Genomic DNA, 21,748 nt, shown 5'->3' on the forward strand with positions numbered 1-21,748 from the left:
CCACCAGCCACATGGAGCTGTATTTACATTTAGGTGAATTAAAATGAAACATTTTAAACGGGAGTTTTTTAGTCACACTACCCACATCCTTGCGTGGCTACCCATGTTGTACAGAATAGATGCTGAATGCTTAGATAATCATAGGAAATGCTCTGGACAGCTCTGTGTCAAGAACTACCAAAATCATATGTCAAGAGGCAGCAAGGCCTTGGTACTGCAGAGTTCATTCTTTAAACATAACCAGCTGCCTTTGGCAGTTCTGAGTGACGTAACAAATGCCAAAACCAAGAGGAAAATCATGAACTTAGTGAAACCATTACTTGTGTGTATGTGGAATGGGCTGGGTTGGCAACCTGGTGAGGTGGTGATTATATTTTAAAATGTCGCCTTCACTAGTCATGTTATGCTTACTGAAGGTCATTGGGAGATTAAAGATGATCTTGGATGGACTTGATTTTAATGGTTGAATTTCAGATTCCATAGTGAATGGCTACTTAATGCATTATTACTTGATCACTTAGAAATTTCATGCAAGAATTATGAAAATTCTTCAAAATTAGTTGAGTAGACCATTTTTATTGGTTACATTATAAGTATTAATCTGTATCATATCAAAAGTTGTTTCTAAGCCAGGGTTTTTTAATGGTTTCTGATTCTAATTCAGTTAATAAATTTATATCGCATCTTTTTACAGCCCGTTTTTCTTCCCTTTTGATACCCGGCAAATGCTTTTTTATGTAACTGCATTTGATCGGGACCGAGCAATGCAAAGATTACTTGATACCAACCCAGAAATCAACCAGTCTGATTCTCAAGATAGCAGAGTTGCACCTAGATTGGATAGAAAAAAAGTAAGTTTCTCCCCAAATATTTAAAGATAAGTCATACTGATAATGCGAAAACTAGAAATGTGATGCATCTGATTATCCCTATTGGTTTAGAGGCTTATCTTAGTCACAGTTATCTCTTTGCTTATCTTCTTATCGTATGTGTTAGCCATATTTTCCTATCAGTCTCTTGGGATCTCTTGGGATTCTTCGTTATTCTCCAGTAAGAGTCCTTCCCTCCCACCCCGGTTTCTGTAATGATTTCTACAATTGTTTTTCTCTTTTAGTCTCCATAACTCTTGTGCCAAGGAAGAATCTTCTCTTCTTTCACTGAGACCTCCTTCCTTTTCTTTCTAAATTAAGAACTCTAACCATATCTCCCTTTTATAATTGATCCCTTTATGCAATAGGTAGAATTAATCGAATCCACATCATTCTCTTAGCAAATCTCTCCAATTAGAAGAGACAAACAAAATCCTTGACATAGTTCATGTCTCTGTACCCGTCAGCCTTGTGCTGCTGACTGCATCTTCTTGGCTTCTAATCCTGGCCCCATGGTGATAACTCTAAACCACACCGCCCTGGGCCATTTACATCTGAGACTAGTCCTGCACTTCTCACGCTGCACTGCCTTTTACTTAGGACTTCTTTGTTCATCTGAAAAAGTTCATCAAAAGAAAAAGTCTTGCTGAGGATTCTTATTCAAGTCTGTCTTCCTACAAACTTCTATCTCCAAAAGTCTCACAAAAGCCATTAGTAATGGCTTAAAAAGGGGGGAGTGGGAGGAATGAGAAGCAAAACAAAACAACATTGTTCTTAAATCCTATCTTTATTTGTATCGTTAGGATTCCATAAACAAGGTGTAGGTAGAATTTGGAAATCTACCCAGACCTTTCTCATCCCCGTGCATCTCATCAGTGGATGTTTGCAGTGGTGCTTGTAGGATCTCTGCCGGTTAGAGCCAGGAGGTTTCCAGCTCACCTGTCACCTCCACACCTATTTCTCCATCACCAAACTATAAATGTACACAGCGAGATTTCAGAGAGCCACAGCTCTTAACTGATGTTTGAGAAGGTTACAGAGTTCCTTTCTTCAACAACTTGAATTTTCTGAATTTGCCATGGGCTCAAGCTAATAACTACACTCACATCTAGCTTTTCTTCATGTACAGCAGGATGCTGTACATGTTTATAGCACTGCAGCTATGTCTTAAAACCTTTTCTGAGGTGTGCTTCTTTTTTAAGAAATAATTTTTAACGATTGAATTGATTTTTTTTTTTTTTTTTTGCACTGAGAGAAATGCCACCTGTTTATCAAAGTTTCCTCACATTTGTACTTTCCTTTGCAGCGTACTGTGAACAGAGAGGAGCTGCTGAAACAAGCAGAGTCTGTGATGCAGGATCTCGGCAGCTCACGGGCCATGTTAGAAATTCAGTATGAAAATGAGGTGAGCTTATGAGGCTGTGTTGACTTGTGCTCTTGATAAGATGTCACTAGAGTTTCTTGGTCCTGTGAAATTCTAAAAGACGATTGGGAAATTTATGTGAAAACTTGAGATGTACTCTATTTTCTCTTGAATGATTTGTTCTAAGTTCTCCATTTTTCGAGGTTATTGCATAATAAAAGGGTTTTTTTTTTTCCTGGCAGAAGAGCAAGTGTTTGTGTAATCCTTAGGTTGATAAAGTGAAAGGTTTTAAACATAACTTTCAAAATGTTTGAACTGCGTTTTTAAAAAAATCAGGTTTACTGAGATACAACTCATATATCATAAATGAACACTTTTAAGATACACATTTCTAAGTGTTGACAAATGTATACAGTCTATAACCACAACCACATCAAGATAAAGAAAAAATCCCATCACCACAAAAAGTTCTCTTAGACCATTTTGCAGTCGGTCCCCAGCCTTCATCCCCAATCCCTGGCAACCATTGATGTGTATTCTGTCCCTCCAGTTTTGTCTTTGTACAGTCTCATAATAAATGGAGTCATAAAGTACGTAGCCATTTGTGTTACTCTGCTTTCACTTAGTGTAATGCTAATCCGTGTTGTTGCGTGTATCAGTTTGTTTCCTTTTATTGCTGAGTAATAGTAACAGTCCATTACGAGGACATACCATCATATGTTTACCTAACCATCAGCTGATGCACATTTAGCTCTTATGAGTAATGCTGCTGTGAGCATTTGTGTACAAGTCTTCATGCAGACACATGTTTTCATTTCTCTTGGGTAAAATATAAAATACTTCAGGGTTGAATGGTGCTGGACCAGCAGGGAAGTATCTTAATTTTTTTTTTTTTAAGACAAAACTTAAGTTTTTGGACATCTGAAACTTATGGACATGACATTTCCAAATACTCCGTTTACTTATTATTTATTTATAAAAGCCAACAACTCTGCCTCCCAGTTTTCTTATCTGTGAAGTGTGGGTTGTAGTACAGCCTCAGAGCTGTGACTGAGTTCATGTGGTGAAGAGTTAGAACCGTGCCTGGCGCATGGTGAGCACTGTGTATATGTAGCAGTTTAACCTACAAAGCTATCTAGTTAAAATAACCAAGTAATTTTAATCATGACTTTGATTTTTCACTCGTTTTCTTAAGCATTTTCTCCTCCTCATTAAGACTTTTGAATAGTTGACAATATTTAATCACCACATTTAAAATTGTAAGTAGTTAAGTACTAAGTACACAGAGTGCCAGGATCCAGGTTATGGCAGAGTTCCTGCATTCCCAGGATCACAGCATAGTTGGAGAGACACAGGACAAAGTGCGAATGGGTGTGGAAAGTGAGTGGTATAGGTACCAAGTGAATGAGCCTTTCAGATGAGGAGCCCGTCTCAGGAAAGAGAGGGGGGAGGAGTTAAGGAATCAAAGGATGTAGCTTGAACAGAGGATCAGGCTTGGTGGTGAATAGCAGAAGGGAGTAGCTCTGGAGGGGATGGGAGGCAGATGGAATGGAGGCTGGGATAAGAAATTTGGATCTTTTGAATCTACCCAGGTCATGCCTGTTGCTCAGAGGATACAGCTCTTATATGTTTACATGTCCAAATTTCTTACTCGTGAAACTGTAAGACCTTTGCTGTAGCCAGCTTGTTCTGCTTGGTTATTTAAACACGCATTTTCTACTTTGTTTTACTCCAACATATTTTTCTCTCGTCAGGAATGAACGTCTTTACTCTCTCATCCTTCATGCCCCTGTTCAGATTGCGTCTTACATGAAACCTAAACTTAAGTTCAGAATAGCATCACGCTGATTGTTCCACAGGTCAGGATTGAAATGCTGATACAGAAATCACAATTTTATGATTTTCACTGATGGGTCTTTCCTGATGACTCTGGAAAAAATTCTGTGAGCCGACTTCATTGAGGAAGAAGGAGTGGAGTGCTGGCTTTATATATGCTTAGGGCCTTGGGTTGTCAACCAGATTCAACTGTACAAGTCAGCTGGTGGCTGTTAGGAAGCCTTTCTAACAAGCTGTAGAAGAATCCTGACCAAAATGTCAGAACAGAATGGACTCCATTCTTGAATAGAGATGACTGGTAAGCCAGTCTCTGGGCTCAGCAAAGCACTTAAGCCCATTATCTGTCACATGGCATATGCCTCCAGGACAATGCAAGGTTAGGAGCACGGACTGGGGAGCCTGGTGCTGGCACTTACTAGCTGTGTGAAGTCGGGCTAGCTATGTCAACTCCCCAGTAATAACCCGACAAAGGGCATAATGACTGTGCCTACTTCATTATGTTGTTTAAGTGATTAAATGCTAAAATGTGTAAAACACACATTATCTGTCACATGGTATGTGCTAGTATATAAGCATTAGCTTTTGAAAGAGAAAGACTTTGAAAGTTTCAAATAACACAAGTTGTCAAACTTTTTTTGTTTTTCTGTGTTTCTAGAGCTTTATGCTTTTCCTTCCTTTTGGAAGACGTTTTCCTCTACCCTTCTAGGTTCTTCTGGCTGGTCACAGGAAGTCTGAGTAACTCACCAAAATGGCCAAAGCCCTCATCTTAAATACTGTCTTCAGCCAAAAACAGAAGAGGATGTTGGGGGTAGTGGTTTGGGACTTCAAAGGGGGGAGGAAGGCAGTCCACATGGAGCAAATGTTTGGTAAACAAATATTTGCCGGACCAGGCAGAGACAATGGGACACAGAGTGGACTCTGATCCCTAGGCCCTGTTTTCCTCCCACCATCCCTAGCCCATATTCTTTGCAGATACCTCTGGTGATAGCTCTGTTGTGGGAACCGGCCCTTTATCTAAATTCTTTTAGGCAGTTAGAGAGTAGGTCAGAGTTTCTTCCTGAGTCTTTTGGGCCTTGATTGTTTTCAGCTGTAAATAATCTGCATGCCAAAGAGACATTTTGGGCTGGCAAATTTTGTATCTCCTCATTCCTTTAAAAACAAATGAAGCAAAAAAAAAAAAAAAACAAACACAAATGAAGCAAAACCACAGTACCTACCTTTTTTTTTTAAGGGAGTGGCTGGGTAGGCTGAAGATCGCTGGAAAGGCCAGCTAGCTCTACCTACAGGATTGCTGGCCAGCCCAGTGCAGGGTTGACTCGCCAGAGCAGGTGTGACCTGGTCCTTCCACCCTCACAGAGGCTTCCTGGGATGAAAGTGTATACAGTTTTGCCCATGTCACTTAATATTTTAAGTTAAGTCTGCTTTACTGTTAGCAGTAACAGTATTTGGATGAAGGAAATAGGCTGATCTAATCTATGATTTCTGTTTAACCTGGGATAATTGTGCTAAAAGGAGCTAGGATTAACTGGCTTTAAAGCACCATCTGGTGGATACCAGGTGTTACTGCAGTTTTTTTTCTTTTCTTCTTTCCCTAACTTCCTCCTAGGCTCACGAGTGAGTGGAGAACAAAATACACAAAGTCCTTACTGTCATGCAGCTTTTAGTTTGGGGAGGCCGATACACACACACACTCTCATTCACTCATGTATATGTATGTGTAGGATGTGTGCTGAAGAACTAAAGCAAAATAAGAAGATAGAGCATCATGGGGAGAGGACAGGGTGGAATGAGATGACATTTGAGCAGTAGTCATTACTGTCTAGGGGAAAGACTTATCTCTTAGCAAAAGAAAGGTGAAGCAAAAGCCCTGAGGCAGAATTCCCTGCCTGTTGGAGGATGACAGTAGCTAGAAATAGGACTCAGGGGATCACATAGGACACCCAGGCCGAGCTAAGAATTTGAGCTTTTGCTTGAACGAGATGGGGAGCCTTTGGAGGGTGTGGAGGAATGATGTGAACTCAGGTTGTGTGAGGATCACTCTTATGCTGTGAGAGAAGGACATGAGGTGTGGAGAGCGCCATTGCAGAGACCACTTAGGAGCCTCTAACACTGGGCCCGATAAGAGATGCTGTGGTGACCAGTTTGGAACCTATTCTGAAGGTGGGGCTTACAGTGTTTAATGATGGGTTGTTAAGGCACCAGAAAGGGAAGCGTCACGGGTGGCTCCAGGCTTTGGTTGCAGCAGGAGGTGAATGCTGAGGCCAGTTACAGCCGTGGAGTACTGACAGAGACGTGGAGCTGGGTCTGGAAAGCTTCGCCAGACCCAAGCAGGTCACTGTTTGGAAAGTTACAGTTAACCGTTTTGTGGACTACATCAAATCCTTTAAGCTAGTGGGGAAAGTAACTGTGTTAATGGTGAAATAATACCCATTATTTACAAGTAATCAGTAAGTGAAATATAACCTTCCTGACAGGACTGTGGTTAGATTAAACTTATAAACTATGGAATTAACTTATCTTTAGTTGCATATCTAATTTATGGTGTGAGCTGATAGGACCTTGGTAGAACATGAACGAATAACTGTGGGTGCTGGCGTGGGTCCAGACGTTCCTTTTTTTGTGTTTTATTCAACAAACCTCTATTAAATGGCTGGTGTTTGCCCAGGCACTACAATGGATACAAGATGAATTAAAGTTACCCCTAAGTGAGGTATGCAAGCTTATAATGAAATCATGGTAGTCTAATGTGGTGAGTACTTAAGTAGCCAAAATGTAAGTTCTGAAAAAGAAGCAAAGTAACTGCTTGGGCAGATAAAGAGGCTTCTTCTAAGGAGTGGACATTTTGAGCTGGTTCCAGGGGAACAGTTCACCAAAGAGAGAATGGGAAAGAAATCCATTCTAGACAGTGCCGTCTGTTCCCTGAGGGCACGGTATATAGCTGCAAGGGTACTCTTATTAGTATATGAATTTGAAGCATACAATTAAAATGTTGGGGCCACAGGAAGCAGGAAGTAGTAAAGGGTTGCTGGTTCTCGTTCCAGGTGACCTGGACTGAGGGAAGACAATCAGGACAGTTTAGGAAATAATCTCTAATACATTCTGGTAAACAGTTGCTATTCGTATCCATTGCCAAAAGGTTGGCAGGTTAAAAAAAAAAAAAAGGGCAGCACAGATTCTAAAATTTAACTTGTCCTACTTCTGTTCCTCTATAGGTTGGCACAGGTCTGGGGCCTACACTGGAGTTTTATGCACTTGTATCTCAGGAACTACAGAGAGCTGACTTGGGTCTCTGGAGAGGGGAAGAAGTAACTCTTAGCAATCCAAAAGGTAATACCAATCTGTGACTAAGTCAATTTGTCATTCAGTTCAGGTAAAGGGCCCTTACAATTCATTATATATGTTTAACTTATAGTAGAGGGCCTGGCTCTCTGACCTAATTTCTTTTCACCTTTGTTTTCTCATCTGTCAAATAAGGGAGGCCCTTCCAGCTCTAGAGGACTTCATTCTGTGATCTGCTATCTGATTTTGAGAATACTGAATTTCTTAAATGTTCTTAATTACCAGGTCTGTCTTGTTTTGGGAAATAGCATCTAAAGTTTGGTGATTTACTCATTTTATAGGAAGCCAAGAAGGGACCAAGTATATTCAAAACCTCCAAGGCCTGTTTGCGCTTCCCTTTGGTAGGACAGCTAAGCCAGCTCATATCGCAAAAGTTAAGATGAAGTTTCGCTTCTTAGGAAAATTAATGGCCAAGGCTATCATGGATTTCAGATTGGTAAGTATAGAATTACCTTTTTTTTCTACAATTTTTTTGTACCTGTGTTCTATGACGGTACCTTAATCCCCTGCATTTAACGCTGTATTTTAAAACACTGCTTCACAAACCTTAATGTGCATATGAATTGCTTGGAGAATTTATTTAAAAAGCCAATTTTGATTCAGCAGTTCATGGGTCAGGCCCAGGTTTCCACATTTTCTTGCCAGCATTCAGGTGATACCCAAGTGCCAGTCTGTGGACCATTCCTTTAGTAGCAAGGGTTCAGAGAATCAGGCAACATTAAGGGTGGTTTTAATTATATATATTTTTAAGTGTCTGAATTAGATTTTTTTTTTTTTTTTTTTTTGCTGTACGCGGGCCTCTCACCATTGTGGCCTCTCCCGTTGCGGAGCACAGGCTCCGGACGCGCAGGCTCAGCGGCCATGGCTCACGGGCCCAGCCGCTCCGCGGCATGTGGGATCTTCCTGGACTGGGGCACGAACCCTTGTCCCCTGCATCGGCAGGCGGACTCTCAACCACTGCGCCACCAGGGAAGCCCTTGAATTAGATTTTTAATTCAGTAGGAAAAGCATGAGCATGTGGCTAAACTGCAGTAAATTTCCATTAACGTGCAGGAGTGAAAATAACCCAGAAAATTAGTATTCACAGAGAGGTTTGAATGTTTCTGGACTTTTCTTCATTTTTTTCTTCTCATATTTTCTGAGATACTTTGTCAGTATGTGTAAGACGTTTTCATCTGATGTCAGATTCACAAGCCTACAGTTTCATTGTTGTTGAAAGAATGTGCTGTTAACCAGTTATTTTTGAAGTTCCATTTTTTCATTTTAGTTATAACTAATTGGTCTTTTACATTCTTCCTTCCGAATATGCAATAATACAGACTGAAGTGGAATTAAGTTCACTTGGTCCAAAATTGAGTAAGACTCCTCTAAACATCTCTCGGTGTTGAGGTCCTTATGGAGAATGTATGTCCATCATTGAAAACTTCTTTTTTAAGGCCAGTGTTTCAATAGGGATCTTCAGTATTCTAATTTTTTTTTAAACAATATCGGCCCCAAATTGAGTTTAAATGGGGACAGTTTCATGTACTGAGAGAAACAGTTCTTTAAATATGTTTTCTTCCCCTGGGGATTACTTGACCTTTTAAAATGACTTCTTGAAGTGTCACTTAAAGAATTGAGGCAGTGCTAGAAGCTTGGTGTGACTGTTGTGATGTTTGCACCTTCTCTTTCAGGTGGACCTTCCCCTGGGCTTACCTTTTTATAAATGGATGCTACGGCAAGAAACTTCGCTGACGTCACATGATTTGTTTGACATTGACCCAGTTGTAGCCAGATCAGTGTATCACCTAGAAGACATTGTCAGACAGAAGAAAAGACTTGAACAAGATAAATCCCAGGTAGGCTTAGAAAATGAAACAGTCAAGTGGATCAGTTTCTTCTTGTAGAAAGATGAGTTCTTTGTTAAGTGATTTGTATTTGGTCCATTTATTATTTTATATTGGAAGAGTTTAAATTTTTATTATAATAAGCATATGATTTTACAGTTGGTAAGATGACCTGTAATAACAGCAGGTGTTGAACAGACAGCTTGACCAGCAAATAAAATACACCCCTAACTAACACCATAGGGCTCTTGTTTATTACATTTTAGATGGCCATTATGTATCTGGGCAGATACTCTATTATACTGAGTTCTTTTAGTAAGCATTTGAATCAATAAGGCTATTCGCAGGATAGATTGATTTTCCAGAAAGATGGCTTAATTTAGGAACAGTTCATCTGTTTCTAGAGAGATCTCAGGAAGATATTTTTAAAGGTCATGGTAGGTATCACTGTTTCTTGGTAACATCTGTTAAGGTTTCTCTGTTAGATCTCATGGGTAATCTTGATCTTTAAATCATTAATGTATATTCTTTATACATTAACAAAATTAAATCATTTGAGAATGACAGTGGTTCTGTGTCTGACATTGGAAGAAGACAAAGCTGTATTTTTTAAAAAGTGGCATAGAGTCAGACATCTTGTATGGGGGCAGGTAACATGGACCAGTGTTAAATCAACTCCCATTTTATAAATTACGTAAAATAAGAATAGAGATTTAAGATTATGTAGCTAGAAAAAGTGTCACATCTCTTAATAAGATGGAGAGGAGCTTATAGTAGATGGGGTTTTTAGAATGCTTTCTGTCGGGGAAGGAGGTGATTTGTAAGAAAATTAATTTTATCTCCCATATTAATTGATAATTATTGATGGTAATTTTGAGGTAAATGTTTATTAAGAGAACTTGGTGTTTAAAGAAGCCAGGTCCCTCTTTTCCATATAAAATCTGTTGTCTTGGGATTTTTAGTAAGGTTTATGCTTACCAACTTTTAAGGTTTAAATTTTAAACTACTATCGTCTTATTTAAGATCATCTCTTAGGAAAATAATGCGAACACCACCACAAACAGCCCCACCCGCTCCAGATACAGTACAGCTCATGGTGCTCTTCCAGGAGCCTTACGTGTATTCATTCATTTAATCTGCTGTGAGGTTTAGATATTCCTGTTACCCCTACTTTACACATGAGAAACCCAAGGCAGATGGTTGAGTAACCTGCCCAAGGTCACATACCTAGAACACCGGAGAGCTGGAACTGAAACCCAGGCTATCTGCTCTGGAGCCCACACTCTGACAGCTTTTGCAAGCTCTCTTACTTACCCTCGTCTCCAGTGCAGTGTACTGCCACAGTTCTCTTTCTCAAATCTTTTGAGATTTGTTCTTCTAATCTTTATTATTCCTGATGTTACCAATTTAAAAATATAAAATCCATAGCACAGAAACCACACTCCAGAAACTTGCAACTGGAACATGAGGACTGGTGGTATTCTCAAACACCTCACCTCATTATTTATAAAGCATTCAGATGGAGCAAGTTGTCCTGGCTGAGTTACCACTGGGCAGTTTAAATTCTTGAAAGGCACATGGAAAATGGGCTAAAACTTAGCTTTCAATTTAACCTATAAGGTCTAGAGAAACAAACAGCTAATTCCTTTTAAACATCTCAAGGACATATTGGACATTCTAGATTCCTATCAATGATAGCATTTTGGAGAGCTTTCTAATCAGAGAACGTTAAAATGGAGAGTTTGGAGAGTTTAATAAGTCCTTTTGCTGAAGAATATTTCAAATGTAAAATGAAAAGTCTGTCTTTGTGTGTCATCCAGTGATGTACCCGAAACTGAGAGAGACCTAAACAGGTATTTTTGCAGAGGAGTAAAAATTCTCAACAGTGTAGTTTACCTTAACCCTAACCCTCCTCTGTGTTTTGAATTATCTGTAATCCTACGCAGCTTTCTTTCACTTTCCTCTTTAAACAATGAGTGTTAACCAGAACTTCGTAGCCTTTTTTTTTGTTTAAATGACTTTCTGCACTTTGACTGTTTACCCTTTAGGAATTTCATACTCGGAGGCATCTTTAATTCGGAAAGTCATTTACCTTCTTTCTCCTATACTGGATACCTTCATTTTCAGATAGAATTTGCAGTTTTGTATATTGGTCTTTGATTCAGAAATTATGTTTTATATAAGCCTTTCATGATCTTAAACATTTTAATAAGTGAATAATACAAACTTTTTAACATTTGTCTTCAGAGTAGGAGTTGACTTTTCTTAGGGATTTGCTAGAACCTTTTTTCATCACACTGTTGCTGTATGAATACAAATTTGTTAATGCTGGGCCTACAGTAATCAAATGAAGAATCTCTGGGTATTCTTTAGACTTGAGCTTGCAGAGCTTGCACTGTATTACTCAGTATTTGCTATATACATGTATTGGATTCATTAAGATTAGCCTAGAATTTATAAAAAGTTTGTCTGGCTCTATAGAGCCTACCCTCTTAAATTGACCACTGTGCAAATTATTATGGCCTTTCTGTGAAATCTGATTGAATATGGTCAAATTGAGTAACAGACATCTCATTGTGGAGGAGCGCTCAGGCAATCTTGTTTTCTCATATAAAAATAATTGGATTTTGAAGTGTTTAAGATTATTTCCTTTGTGATCTCAGTGACTTATTTTTGTGTAGATTATGACAAAAAAAGAAAGAAGAAAATAAGCTAAGAGAACCCATAAAATTTATTAGCATATCTTTTATTTCATAAACACAAACATAACTGACTGAATTACTGGGCTTGATGCCCCCCCCCCCTTTTTTTAGACCAAAGAGAGTCTACAGTATGCATTAGAAACCCTGACTATGAATGGCTGCTCAGTTGAAGATCTAGGATTGGATTTCACTCTGCCAGGGTTTCCCAACATCGAACTGAAGAAAGGAGGAAAGGATATACCGGTCACCATCTACAATTTGGAGGAGTATCTAAGAGTACGTACTCGCGGCGCCCCCTTGGGCGAAGGCCAGCTGTGGCCATGTGGGGCTGGGCCCGGGGGGCCTGCTTTGAGGGGGAGGGAAGGGAGGGTCGAGTGAAGCACAGGTGCGTGTCCGGTAGCTTCTGCACAGCCTGGTGTGAGACCTTTGACGCCCGGGATCACTGCACGAAGTCCACATCTCCTGACCTTCGCTTCTGTTTGCTCTTGAGAGAACATGTCGCATATCTCGCAGTACCTTCTATAACCTTGAACTCTCTCTCTTCAAGCTTGAATACTATCTAATAACATCTCATTTTCTTAGTTTGAAGAAATCAGTGAAAAGCAGCCATCCCTTGTGTTGTCACTAAACTGCATTTCTACCTTTCTATCAAGCCACCTAACTTGACCTAATAGCCTTTAACGCTGTTCACACGTGCGTGCGCGCACACATTTATGGGTTTGGTGAGGGCTTTCATGATCCTTGACCATATTTGTTAAGGAAAACAATTTTGTACTGAATACAAATTATGTTTTAGATTTCAACCTATGTAAGTCTTTATTATCACTGCTTTTGGAAAAGTTTCTTTTGGTTTATTCCTGACATTGAATGGAAAGAGCATTGGGTTCCAGACAAAATACCACCTATACCTCCTGGGCCTGACTTTTCCACTAACTTACTGTGGGATTTTAGATAGAACGTCTGAAAAATTTCAGCTCCAGTTTCTTCATCAGTTTGAGAGAAGATAGCAGAGGACCTCTATTATTTAGTATGCCTAACAGTTCTGTGATTCCTAAGTAATTCCTTTAACAGTCAGTAGGGCTGTGTTCTCATACTACCTACTTTGAGAAAACTAATCTTTCAGCTTACTAGTAAATGATGAGTTAACTCCAAACTAGGTTCTCTGAAAATATTTGTAATAATGCTTGTGTTTTTCTGTCAACAAAACGCTATTGTTTTCATTTTTATCTGAGTAGGTCCCTATTTCTGAACCCAAAGGGTTAGCCAAAGTCATTGATGACTAGGAGATGTTGGACCAATAACAGATGCTTTCTGTGACCCTTCAGTTTCATGTGACTGCATTCCAGAGTTTACCTTTTTCTAAGTGGAGGCACATACTGCAGAAGGATTGGGCTCTAAGAACTTAACAGGATTTAGAACTAAAAATTGCACATTAAAAATTAAAAACACTTAACAGTTGGTAATTGTGACTCTTGAAACATCATCTTTAATTCTCAATAACATTTTATTCTCTTTGGAAGTTTCATCTGCTTCTCATCTGGTAAGGTAAAGTATAACTCATAGGGATTTTATGTATTGATAAATGAATTTAGAAACACACTAAATATATTAATTTATAACACACATGGCATTTTTTATATTTTCTTATTGGCCAGACCCTGAAGTAGAAGTTGACCTGACTTGTCTTTTACTTACGTAATTTACTGGGAGATATTTTAAAGACTTCATTTTTTTTTTTTTTTAAGTGATCAGGAAGGATGTTTCACTGTAGTTTGCCAAATATTAAATAGGAAAGAAATTTGAAATCTTGTCGCAGGTTTTGAAAGAGTTTTCTTTTTGCAGCTGGTTATATTCTGGGCACTAAATGAAGGCGTTTCCAGGCAGTTTGATTCATTCAGAGATGGATTTGAATCAGTCTTCCCACTCAGTCACCTTCAGTACTTCTATCCCGAAGAAGTGAGTAGCTTGTGTGTAAAAGAAATCGTCATCTCTAGTTCTGTACCTATAATTATCTTAGTGGGGTCTCTCTGTGCTATTTAGTCAAAGACCCCATTGTTGCAAACAGAAAGGTAGATGGTTGGGTGTGGTGGTGGGGTGGATGTTTAGGAAAGATAAGATCATTTCCTGAGTGAGGAAGAATATTAAATATAATGTATTAAGTATAATGTATAACATATATAAATATTAAATATAGTATAAATAATAGAGCACGGGATCCGTGTGTGATTGAGTAAGCATAGCATTCTGTTTTTGTTTTTTTTTTTTGGCTGTGTTGGGTCTTCGTTGCTGCTCACGGGTTTTCTCTAGTTGTGGCGAGCGGGGGCTACTCTTCCTTGCGGTGTGCGGGCTTCTCATGGCAGTGGCTTCTCTTGTTACAGAGCGTGGGCTTCAGTAGTTGTGGCACACAGGCTCAGTAGTGGTGGCGCACGGGCTTAGTTGCTCCACGGCATGTGGGATCTTCCCAGACCAGGGCTCGAACCCGTGTCCCCTGCATCGGCAGGTGGATTCTTAACCACTGCGCCACAAGGGAAGTCCCAAGCATAGCATTCTTGTCAGCTGACCCTCGATGCTGCTTGGTGGAGAGTGGGACTTGGGTTTCTGTACACCTGTGGCTGGTGGGGAGAGCCATAGGTCCATAGTAATGAAAGTGACCCTGGGGAGGTTACTTGTTGTTGTTTTTAAGCTAAACTTTCTGGGTTCACTGAGATGTTGGTTGTTTTATGAGCGAGGTTAGTCCTTGAAGTTTTAAGGAAATGTTGCAAATTATCTAGTTGCCAAATCCAGAGAACACTTGTGAGAATGGAGTTAATGAGTTTATGTGCATAATTTTTTTCCAGCCATCTTTACTTAAAGTGCAACAAGAATCTCAGAAAACTACTCACTGATAGTGAGATGTCATAGAAAGGGTCTGGAAGGTGTTTGGTTCCCCCAGGTTGGAAACCTTTGTGTTTCTTTTTTGAGTACTAGCTTTAGACTACACCTTTATTACTGGCTGAATCTGGAAATCTTTAAATGACTTAGCGTTTTCATCTCAATTATTATTTTTATGTCCACTTTGATTTGCTACTTATGAAAACATGTGGTGTACCTGGCACTTTTAGTCACTAAGTGTCACCTGGAATTGAAAACAGCAAGTGTTCCTTTTGGAATTGGATCCTGGTCCCCACTACTTAGCTGTGTGACCTTACCCAGGTTGTCCTATCTGAGCTGACTGGCTCATTCATAAGATTGAGATAACCTCTCTCTTACTGAACAAGATACATAAAGTACCTGACAGTGAGTGACACATAGTAGATACCAAATTTCCCATGCTCCAAATGGATTTTCTCAGAGTGTACGAGTCATCCTGCAAATGGGCAGTCTACCAGGTGAGAGGTGGTTTAATTGGAAACTCATGTTAGATTTTCCAAGGACACACAGGCATTTTTTGCTTTCTGATATCTGTTCTGTAATGACTAGCTTGGTCCCAGACGACCATATGGCACAGAAGTGCCTTTCTTCACAAAGTGGGAAAACCTACCCATTTGTTGTGTCTCAGTTCAGCTCTCCTCTCCCACTTCTCTCTCCAGCTCACTGTTCTCTCTCTTGGCTTCCGTTATGGTGTGCCCTCGTGCTTCTAAAAGCCAGGATTTATAAAATCTCCCTGGTTAGAAGTAGATATCGAGTTAAAGCCTCTAAGAAACGAGAAGAATTAGGAGAACTTCAATTAAGGGTTGGTCTCAGGTATGTTTTGTCTTAGATTAAAGGCTCCCTAGAACCTAGTTCATGCAGATGGGCAGGGCACCTGTTCATGTCAGCTGAAGAAGAGCTTGAATCTGTAAATATATTAGAAGAGCACATTGTATAAAGAGTACCAAGCTGAAGTTTTTGGGCTTCTATAGACCTTTTTATTGGCACGCCACAGAACGGAACATGTGTGCATTTTCAGTCAGTTACACAGCTGTGTCCTTATTAATCTGTTGCCCGTGTTTAAACACACAGCTGGATCAGCTCCTGTGTGGCAGTAAAGCAGACACTTGGGATGCAAAGACACTGATGGAATGCTGCAGGCCAGATCACGGTTATACTCATGACAGGTAAGTCCTGGGTTCTGACAGTTTTCAGATACACACACAAATATATGCATTTTAAAATTTGTTTACTTATTAAAGGAGGCTTTCTAAAATTTGGGCTTCATTTCTCTCAAGACTGCAACTTTAGGACCAAAAGCGTTTTTTGGGTTTTTTGCCCCAAGTATTTCTGTGAAAATGGGCAGGAGGAGGAAAGGTGGGGAATCCCACTGTGACCCCATTACCCATTTTTACGTATAGTAAAGTGGAAATATCTGTACAATCCCGGACAGGTCTTATTTATTACAACAGTAATCGTTCCACTTGAATTCCAGCTGTAACAACAGAAACATATTTGAGTGCATTACAGTGTGAATTCATATGTAGTCATATTTACATTTGATAGTCTCTAGCTAATTGTGAGAGTCAAAACTGTATTTTAATACGATGAAGTAACTTTGGTGTATTTATTTCTGTTGTAGTCGGGCTGTGAAGTTCTTGTTTGAGATTCTCAGTAGTTTTGATAATGAGCAGCAGAGGTTATTTCTCCAGTTTGTGACAGGTAGCCCAAGATTGCCTGTTGGAGGTGGGTACAGCCGTTGATTTATTGTAGCTACGAGTGGGTGTATGTGTGTGTGTGAGGGGGGTGGGGAGAGAACGCACACAAAACTTCAGTGCCAACAGCAGGATATTCTTTCTTTGACCTTGAGCGCCTCTTAGTTATTTCAATATCATAATGTTTCTAAGTTTTCAATTTGTTCTGCAGTGTGTTAAGGGATATCACTGGCAGGACAGTTCATAGGGATCGACTTCAACACACTGAAGTAGGACACGTAATGTCCATGCAGTGCTGCTCCTCTACATCAGATTCACATTCTCAGACATACGCACATTATAAACCCTTAGATGGCTTAGATGAAAAGGCATTCTGAAGTCTGTTGTTTGCAGAAATGAATCCTAATACAGGTTGAATTGGCGCTCTTTTAAAAGCATAAGGGAAGCATAAAGAACTGTTTGCCTCCATGTTACACAGTGACTTTTGACGGTAAATAAAGCACGTCCCAGGTTCCGTACCCTCGATATATCTTGAATGGGTGGAGTTCATTGCCCAGCAGGAACGAGTACCTCCGTGTGTGGTAATGCTGTGCGGCAGAGCAGTGTAGTGTGTTCCTGATGCGGGCGGATAAGAGAGGGGACGTGTACTTGTGCTTCCAGACCCGCTCTCCTCACGGATGAGAGGCGGGTTCCCCTGAGCTGGCCGGCGGGCGTCCCGTCAACTTGCCAAGTTCCTCTGTCCTCCTTTTTTCCCTCTTCATCAGGCTTCCGGAGCTTGAATCCACCTTTGACAATTGTCCGGAAGACCTTCGAATCCACAGAGAACCCGGATGACTTCCTTCCCTCCGTAATGACCTGTGTGAACTATCTTAAGTTGCCGGACTACTCAAGCATCGAGATCATGCGAGGAAAGCTGTTGATGGCAGCGAGGGAGGGGCAACAGTCGTTCCATCTCTCCTGATCCCAGCGAGAAGCGCAGTGTCTGCCTGTCACAGCGAAAGAGAAACACCGCGATTTCTCTTCTAAATGTATCACCCGAGTCAAGGAAACGTGTTACGCCTTCTTGTTGTAGGAAAACGGCTTGCAGATTATCAAAGAGACACTTGGTTCCTATTCATTAATGGCCCCGTGGACTTAAAGTGATCAGGCCCTAAAACGTTGTTGTGATGAGGTTTCTTTAGCAAGTTCTTGTTTAAATTATCATTTATTTGACGAGTGAAGTTTTTAACTTGCTTTGCTGTGTGAAATTTAAAAAAGGGATGTTTTTCCAGGCTGAAACAATAAATGTCGCTGTGCAGTTTAATTCTGGGCTGTGTGTATCCATCTAGCTAAGTCTGCAGTTTTGTTTCCTCCAAAGACAACTCTTGTACATAAGTACAGAAATTAAAGCTCCCGTGTATTTGACAAATACAGTTGAGTAGGTGAGCTCTGTGTGCTTTTCACTTCCCTTGAGTTTCCCCGCCCCGATCCGTGTACTGTCTGTGCCGCTCACACAGGTTTTTTGTATACAAAACCCACAGTTGGTACATCTTCGTCAGCCATGGGCTTTCGTTGTTCCCTGTTCTCTCTCAAATTAAGATATAATTTAAAATTCATGGAATTGAAATATGTTGTCAATATAATTCAGCCTTTGTAACTAGGTAGCCATTTCTTATAGCTTAGTTTTAATATAGTTGTAGGGTATCACTGGCCTTGTACCAGGGACACACTAGGACTGTTTACGTGGTGATTCCGGCAACCACCGCCTCTGTGATGGAGGCAAGGAGAGCTCATTCGTTTCTTTTGTGCAGGTTAAAAAGTCTGCAGCTTGGGCTGGCCAGTGTTTATTATTCTACGGCCAGAGCATTTTGAATTGATGTATACGGTTTTAAGCAAAGTTAGCAGTTTTCATTCCCTGTTGGAGTAAAGAAAAAGTCTTTCCCCCTTTTTCTCGTTTTAAGTTTTTGTTCAGTGTCTTCTTTCGCTATTCCACTCTTCTCTTCCCCTCCTCCCAGTGCTCATGTGGGACAAACAGCTCAGCCTTTGTCTCGACACACATCAAAGCACCTGTAGGCAATGCTCTGTCCAGTTGTTTTATGTGCTGATTTCTCAAATCTGCAGTAATTCATCAGGTTCATGTTTCTACCTGAAAATAAAGTTTGTTGCACCTTTTTTGTTTATAGTTCTGTGCCGTATGCATAACTTTTAGTTGTAGAGGTGTATCTCAATGCAAGCAGATCATCACAGCTCATGGCTGATGTCGCTATTCAAAGAATTTAGAAGAGCAACTGAAGAACATAAAATGTAGAAAGAGAAGGAGAAGGAGACTCCTTCCTTCATTCCTAAGGTTCAAAATTAAGCCTGTTGCATAAATTTGAGAGAATTTCCATAATTCATCTTTCTGAAAATGAGAGATGAGCTAATTGTTTTTTTATTGGACTTTGAGAAATCAATTTTGTTTGACTGTTCTAAAGTCTTATTTAATTGATGTCAAAACCCCTTTGTCCCCTATTTCACCACTTAAAAGAAACTCCATGGCTTGTTTATTTAGATTACTTTGTCGTTTCCACTTAAATGGCCTTGTACGAGCATCCCCTTGTCTCAGTGCACCTGGGCAGTGACACCCACCCCCCCCACCCCCCACCCCGCCCTTAGGTGGGACGGAGCTGTGAGAGGAACTCGGAGTGTCTCTCCCTGGTCCTTGCAGAGGCTCTGGAGAGTGAGCCGCTTCCCTTTGACATCAGAGGAGGGAGTTGTGTTTCTGCAGTTCTAACATTGACACCGTAGGACCTGTGCAGTTTAATCAAGTGAAACTAGTGTTAAAGAATGAACCAATTTGTTTTAAACTGTTCTGATACCTTTTTACAGACTAAGCGCAAAAAAGAGTGTTGCGTGAACATAACCTTTTTGTTCCTCATTTTTTAAAGGGTTCTGTTGTTAAAATTTAGACGTATGTATAAACAAAGTAATGCATCATATTCAGATATCTTCTGTATTTAACATTTTATCCATATCATGGCCCTGGCAGATTTGGCCTCACTGATTTCAGCGTCTAAGGAGTGAGTACATTGGATGGTTTTGAATCGCACTGTGGAGCTTGATTGTTTCAAAGTCGGTAGTTCTCTGTTTAAAAGCTTTCAGTCTTTAGCTTACTCCTTAATTCGGGACGCTTGGTTAATTAGGGGCAAGAAGGCTTCCCATTTGAAAGCAGTCTCTCTTGGCAGAGGCCTTAATGTTACATCGTAGGGAAGAATAGACTTCATCTGCTGTTCCTCCAGTTATGCCTTAAATTTATTTGCTGAGTAATCCTGTCAACAAGCACTACTCTCTATGCTTTACACACGTAGACAGTTTGGATAGTGGCTAAGATTTGGTTGTCTTTTAGTTTTTGCTGAGGTGGAGTCAGTCAGATGTTAGTCACAGCTAACACCGACTATGGCGCTGTCATTTAGACAGTTACTGATTTGATCTGCTTTGTTTATGAAAACATAGTTCTCACTATTTAAGAAGGAAGAGTTGGTTAAATGTATTCCCCTCCTCCCAGCCCCCCCAAGAAGTGAATGAACTGTAAATGCTAGGTAGTCTCATCAGGAACAGACATGGAGAGAATTCTAGATGCCTTAGCCAAACCCAGCAGAAGAAACCTTTCACACAGCTTCTCATTGGATACAGACTTTTCTTTCTCTTCCAGTGCTTCAGCTCTGGTTCCCTGTGTTTGTACTGATCGAGAACTGTCTTTCACCTTACATTCGATAAAGAAGATAGTAGTCTAAAGTCTGTCTTTCCTGCGTTTGGCTATTCTTGCAAGTTTGGTACATAACATGAAAAGGAGAGGTGCAGCTGGCTGGCTGACGTCACTTCCTGCCCTTCGTCAGGGCGTCCTGTGCGTAAAGGCCGTAAGGCCGAGGGACAAAAAGCCCCAACTTCTGCATCCAAGAAGTTAGATTCAACTCTTGATTTTCCACAGTAAGGATTATCGCCAGTGACCTGTGAGTTTGTCTTTCCTTTAGTTCACCAGGTGTTAAGGCTGTGCTCCCGATTCCTGTCAGTAAATTCAGGAAATGGGAATGTTGCTGATACTCCACGGAAGAATGTGATGAAAAAGGAGACTTGCTGGGGAAAGACATAACTGTGCATTCAGAAACCAAATCCTTCTGGGGGGATTCTGGATGCTATTGTTCATTCTTCATTAGCAAAGATGATAGAGCCTTTAATTCATTTATCTTGGGCTTTGTTTTTTTTGACCCACATTATTTTCCCTATTGTAATGAGAACATTGTTTGAAAATGTCATACTTTGTATTTCTTACTCAGAGAAATGCTTTTGTATGGGTCTTAGGTTTGACGCTGCAGTAGTTGGCATACCCAGTAAGGGATAACCTAGTGACAAATCACTGAAAATGCTTCCTTTGTTACCTCAAAAGAAAAAAAATTCCAGACAAAATATAGCATTTATATTTATAGAAAATGGAGGATTGGCTGTTTTCCAAGAACTTCAAGTTAATTCTTACGCAAGAAAAAGTTCTTAACGCTAAAGACTTGTTCTGCATAAGGAGACACTCTTTAATAATGGAAGAGGTGGTTTTATTTTTACAACAAGCCTACTCATATTACCAGACCTATAACCAATTGCTGATCTCCTGTGTAAAGCATTTTTTTCTCTTATCTGAAACAGTGATTTATATGAACTGTTGGAATAATGGAACCTCAAACTACAGATGTGTATGTAAAATTGCATAAATGCACTGACTTCCTTCTCCCTGAATATATTTTTAATAAACAGCATTATCCTACATGGTCAGTTTTATTAAATTATGCACAACCAGAGGGTTCTTCTGAGAAGTGGTAATGCTTGTACGGGTGGCTTTGGAAAGCTTCCTGGTGTGGTAAGTAACACAGTAATCTTAGCCTTTTGGGGGGGCAGACAGTGGAGAAAGTTATAGGAGCCGGATGTATTCAGAGAGATGACCCGAATACTTGCTTGTTGGTGGAGAGAGAGGGGCACTTGCGTTGTAAGCTACTCTGCAGTGGTGACGTGGGACCCCTGGGGTGAGGAGATGCTTGCCACTGTGCACAGACAGCACCTCCTGGTTGGAACCCCTTGAAGTCACTGTTCTTGGCTTTCATGACTGGCTCCTCTGCCCTTGACCAAGGTCTGGATCATCAGCCTATTTCACTGAAACAGAAAAAGAAAAGTCAAATTGATTTAGGAAAGCAAGGGAGGTGAGGAT

General features: G+C 40.3%; 1 protein-coding gene across 17 annotated transcripts in view; it reads left to right on the plus strand.

Annotated features, from left to right (window-relative positions):
- Positions 1–17,842, plus strand: part of TRIP12 (thyroid hormone receptor interactor 12) — a 143,141-nt gene extending 125,299 nt beyond the window's left edge. For all 17 annotated transcript variants that reach the window (XM_082631023.1, XM_082631022.1, XM_082631012.1 and 14 more), the window contains 10 exons: positions 695–851; positions 2,176–2,274; positions 7,281–7,395; positions 7,689–7,843; positions 9,081–9,245; positions 12,047–12,211; positions 13,778–13,891; positions 15,917–16,011; positions 16,467–16,570; positions 17,304–17,842. In XM_082631023.1, the coding sequence (XP_082487149.1) occupies positions 695–851; positions 2,176–2,274; positions 7,281–7,395; positions 7,689–7,843; positions 9,081–9,245; positions 12,047–12,211; positions 13,778–13,891; positions 15,917–16,011; positions 16,467–16,570; positions 17,304–17,500 (1,366 nt within the window). In that variant the 3' untranslated portion in view covers positions 17,501–17,842. The remainder of the gene's footprint in view (positions 1–694; positions 852–2,175; positions 2,275–7,280; positions 7,396–7,688; positions 7,844–9,080; positions 9,246–12,046; positions 12,212–13,777; positions 13,892–15,916; positions 16,012–16,466; positions 16,571–17,303) is intronic.
- The last annotated feature ends 3,906 nt before the right edge of the window (positions 17,843–21,748 follow it).

This window comes from Mesoplodon mirus, assembly GCF_964341445.2.
Source record: "Mesoplodon mirus genome assembly, chromosome: 8".
Classification (NCBI taxonomy): Eukaryota; Metazoa; Chordata; class Mammalia; order Artiodactyla; family Ziphiidae; genus Mesoplodon; species Mesoplodon mirus.